This window comes from Rhinolophus ferrumequinum, chromosome 11 (assembly GCF_004115265.2).
Source record: "Rhinolophus ferrumequinum isolate MPI-CBG mRhiFer1 chromosome 11, mRhiFer1_v1.p, whole genome shotgun sequence".
In the NCBI taxonomy this organism is placed as follows: Eukaryota; Metazoa; Chordata; class Mammalia; order Chiroptera; family Rhinolophidae; genus Rhinolophus; species Rhinolophus ferrumequinum.
Window position 1 is genome coordinate 11,195,763 of NC_046294.1, and position 4,971 is coordinate 11,200,733.

At 41.8% G+C, this 4,971-nt stretch overlaps 1 protein-coding gene across 1 annotated transcript; it reads left to right on the forward strand.

Annotated features, from left to right (window-relative positions):
• The first annotated feature begins 1,293 nt into the window (after positions 1–1,293).
• LOC117031056 (olfactory receptor 1S1) lies at positions 1,294–2,330 on the forward strand. The gene is given in 2 exon segments (XM_033121363.1): positions 1,294–1,608; positions 1,611–2,330. Coding segments are annotated over 2 exon segments (1,035 nt in total).
• The last annotated feature ends 2,641 nt before the right edge of the window (positions 2,331–4,971 follow it).

Here is a 4,971-nt window from a genome sequence, read left to right on the forward strand (position 1 = left end):
AGCAAGAAATAGCTACACTTTATTATGAGGCACATGTATACTCTAGAAGCAGGAATCTACTAATTTAGGCTGTGTGTCTGGCTTCCCTTGCTCCTGTCCATTTCAGGGTCTGTTTTACCAGCCTTCCCAATGTATCTGTGGACCACTCAATACCATTTCAATACATTTCATTTCAATATTTATAAGCCAGGGTTTATTTTTTTGGTTTGCAACTAAGAGCCCTAAGTGCTGAATCACTGGAGCCCCAGATTCCCTTCCTACACTGGCATTCATTCAAGTGGTACAGAGGCCATAGACTATCCCCTTCCATTAGAGATGGCATCTTTTTGGGGTCATAACCCGTATGGCTAGAATTTATCAATTCTTGAAGCTTAGTGAATTTCCTCCCTCAGCTCTTTATGATCCTTTCATAAGAGAGCTATTCTATGACCTCTTAGAACAACAGCCTCCTATACTCTAGGCTGTAGCTCTTGGTTGGAGTCTCAACGAGGTGGCTTGAATCCAGCGACTACCTGCAGGATTTACTTGGCCTCTAGGAAACTCACATATTCATGCTATGTCATGAGTGAGGAAGCAGGGTTACCTTACCATGCTTTCCCCTGACCCTGGCCACAGTGCGCCGATCCCCTGAGCCTTCTCATTTAGAAGTGAGAGGCAAATACATGTCTTTAGGTTCGTATGTGTCCTCTAATTTTTCTCCATTCACCTAACATCTAGCCATGAGTGAAGTTCTGGTCTCCCCTTCGTATACACATTCTCCACGAACGGCTCTTTTGAAGTCCCCTCCTAACTTGAGTGGGAAGGAAGAGCACCCACACAACAGTATCTTCCCATAAGCTTTCCTAACCCTCCGTTGTTTCTACTTACCAAACTCTTCACGTTAATGATTCTTTAAATTTCTGTCTTCTTAGATTTAAAGGATAAGGGTGAATGGTGGGAAAGGTCTTGGGACCAGATTGTTCATTGTAAAGTAATCCTTTCAGGGCTATCTAGCATCTTTAGAATATGGAGTATACCTCACACGTTACCCTTAATTGGGGGCATTTAAGTACATTTGGAGCCAATTGTAAAAATCACATTCAGAATTAGAGTTTAAAACATGTTCGTTGAGAAGTATCTGGCATGTCTCTGTCTTTTCCTTCTAAGACATTTCCTGAAGCTCTGTACTGCTGACGTAGCTCCTTATTAAGTAACTTTTCTCCACCCTTCATTTCCCTTCAGCCTAGGGGGAATGCCCACCTCCTTGCAATGGCTGCAGCTGAGCAGTACCATATTGGGGTTCCTTGTGGGGTTATGGAGACTTTGTGTTCCTTTCTTCAGATCAGCAGAAATATGTGTCAAGGAAACCAAAGCACCATCTCTGAATTCCTCTTCCTGGGACTCTCCGACCAGGCTGAGCAGCAGAAGCTCCTCTTTGTGCTTTTCCTGGGTATGTACCTGGCCACTGTGGTTGGGAACTGGTTCATCATTCTGGCCATCAGCTTCGATTCTTACTTTCACATCCCAATGTACCTCTTCCTTGCCAATCTATCCTTTGATGATATTTCATCCATTTCCACCCCAATCCCCAAAATGCTGATTAATATTCAGACCAACAGTCAATCCATCTCTCCTATACAAGTTGTATCACACAGATACACTTTTCTATTGTGTTTGCCATCGTCGACAATTTCCTCTTAGGAGTCATGGCCTATGACCATTTTGTGGCTGTCTGCCATCCTCTGAACTATACCACCATCATGCAACCTAAGCTCTGCATTTTGCTCACAGTCACACCGTGGGTCCTCAGTAATATTATTGCCCTGACACACACTCTTCTGCTCCTTCAATTGTGCTTCTGTGACAACAGCACTCTTTTGCACTTTTTCTGTGACTTGGACCCTCTTCTCAAACTGTCCTGCTCAGACACAATGAGCAATGAGCTTGTGTTATTTATCACAACACACGTTATTTATCACAACGTGGGCTCAGTAATCATTACCTTTCCCTTTGCCCTCATCCTCTTCTACGTCTGCATTGTCAGGGCTGTTCTGAGAATCTCATCCACAGAGGGGAAGTGGAAAACCTTTTCCACCTGTGCCTCTCACCTGACAGTTGTATTGCTCTTCTACGGGACCATTGTGGGGGTTTATTTCTTCCCATTACTCATTCACCCTAACAACAGATATGAGATTGGTGTGGTACTATTCACTGTGATCACACCCATGGTGAACCCCTTCTTCTATAGCCTGAGGAACAAGGACACGCAAGGTGCCCTGCGGAAGTTCATCCACGGGAAAAGCTTCCTCCCTTTGATGCCCTGGGCATCTGAACTCCATTTATTTCCATAACCAGAGAATGCTGAGTGGGTGTGGACCACCTATTCAAGGAAATGTCAGCCCTGGGTTCCTTAAGCATTGTGCCTCGCCTGTCACATAGCCCCTCCATGGGTATGTGACAAGCACACACTTTCTGGTGCAACTGTATTTCAGCAAAGTCAGGTTACTCATCAATCACAGATTCCTCCAAAACCAATTGTAACAAACAGATGCAAATGCCCTAGTCAAGTCAAAGCCATTTCAACAGGACTTTCATATATCTTGGATCCAGTCTATACCTACACAATTCTTGAATTAGATGCTAGGGGGATTTGATTGAAAGTCAAACCTCCGACTATCCTGAGCCTGAGAGAAGACTACAAACTAGCTTTGATTGCTTTCCTTCCAACCGCCATGCTAGATCTACTAACCTGGACTCTAGTGAAGGAATCAGGCACTTGTATTCTGAAAACATCCCTCAGTGGCCCTGATGTGCTAAAGAATCACTAAATCACATGCTTCAGAGCTGAGTTCCACTCCAGCTCTGGGATTTTATGAAGCTAGATGCCTACTGGTTGATGGAGGTGTCTTTCAGAATCCATCTTAAAAACATTCTATAGCTACCCAGAAGAGTGTGTTCTTTTTCCCTATCTAAATACTCTTTTTAAATATTTCCAGCTCTGGAGCAAATTATTCCTAGTTATTAAATCTAATTCCTCTAACAATTGCTCTATAGTATAGAGAAAAGACCTGGTTCTAAATCTTGGCTTTTCAGCAAGTTGTGATTCCACTGTGAGATCTAAGGGAAATCATCTAAGCATTGACACTTATCTTCTTCATCTGTAAAATAGGATTAATAATCCTATCATCACAAAACTGGTTGTGGCTAAATGGACATGTATATCAGACAATTACCATAGTGCCTAGTATATCATAGACACTAAAAAAAAAAAAAAGTGTTGCTTTTTTTGTAACTGTCCCGTGGTTTCCAACTGTAATCTACCAGCCCTACCGAAATAGGTTTATTTGTCCCCAGTCTAAGTTTACTTCTATTTTTCTCTATACTTATAAAAATCCAACCTTTTTAAGAGAAAATATATAATCAGCCATTGGTCTTTCTCTATGGCATCTCTTAAGCTTTTATGTTTCATTTGAGTTTTCATTACGAATACAAAACCACCTGCTTTTACATGGGTTACCAACTAGCCTCTTAACTGTCCTGCCTTCCTCAAGGACCTCAAAATCCATCTTATTGCACCCACAGCTTCAACATGAAACATCACAGAGCTCCGCTTTTATGATTTCATGTGGAGTAGTAGAGAGGCCTAGGTTTGTAATCAAGAGACTTAGAGTCTGGCTCAGCTCTGCAGCGAACAACTCACTGTATGACAAAGCCATGTTATTAACTTCAGTTTCTTTTTCTGTAATTTAACAATTAGGCTAATATGAACAAAGAAGTTTTCATAACAGCACGTATCATGAAAACACATGTATGCAAAACAGAGTGTGCAGAAAGAGCTGACTAGGAGGAGAGCTGACAATATCTTAACAGTGGTTATGGCAGATTTTTTTCCAAAAAATGATCAAAACAGTATTTTCCAACCCACATGCTCTTGATGAACTTGGCCATGGTCCCATCACAAGATGAAGTCTATGCCCCTCCCCTTGGACCTGGGGGACGTTGGGAACTCCTTTGATGAATAGAGTACCCACAGAAACAGTGCTGTAGGAGTTCTAGGAACTAAGAAAAGTCAAAACAGCTTGCACCTGGCACTCTCTCTTTCTCTCAGAGCATAAACCTCTGGCGACCTGAGTTACCATGTAAAAGGTCACACTGCTCTGAAGCTGCCATGCTGGAAAGGCCAGTGGAGAGACCACATAGCGTTAGAAAGAGATGCCCAAGGAATTCCAGTTGTTCCAGCCTACAAGTCTTTGAGTCTCACCAGTCAGTCATCCAACATATGAGTGAATGAAACTTCAGCTGATCCCAGTCTCAACTCTGACTACCAGCACATGAGATCCCAGGTGAAAATTGCCTGGCTGAGTCCAGTCAACTTCTGGAACTGTGAGAGATAACAATAAAATGATTGTTATTGTTTTAAGTCCCTATATTTTGGGGTGGTTTGTAACTGAAATGGCAGTTTTGTTTCATAGGGAAGAGTGATTTATATTATATCCTGTTATTGCTTTAACATTTTACAGTGGCTGGTATTTTAGAAAGAAAAAAAAAATGTGATTTTTTTTTTGGTTTTTTTTTGCAAGGAAAATAAACTGTCTTGCCTACTAAACCAGAATAGTGCCAGAATCTTCTCAGTTACATAAACATCAATTGGGCAGATCTGCAATTTTCTCTTTATTCTGTTTTCATCTAGCCCATATTTGATATAATAAGAACCATCAGGGTTGGACTCAAGTCATATGGTTTAAATTGGTTGCCATCCCTGTGGACCTGTCCTGGTCTGCTATTACCCCCAGCGTGTAGGTTCCACAGGAGGCTATATCCATTCTAAGGTATAGCTCCATCTGCAGTAAGTAATGGGGAAGCTGATTTGGCTGGGAATAGACTTGTATGCAAGTGGGGAATTTGCCTGACAAAGTGAATTAGGATTAAGTTTGGGACACAAAAGACAATTGATTAAGAAAATATAGAATCACAAACTTTTATGAAGACCTC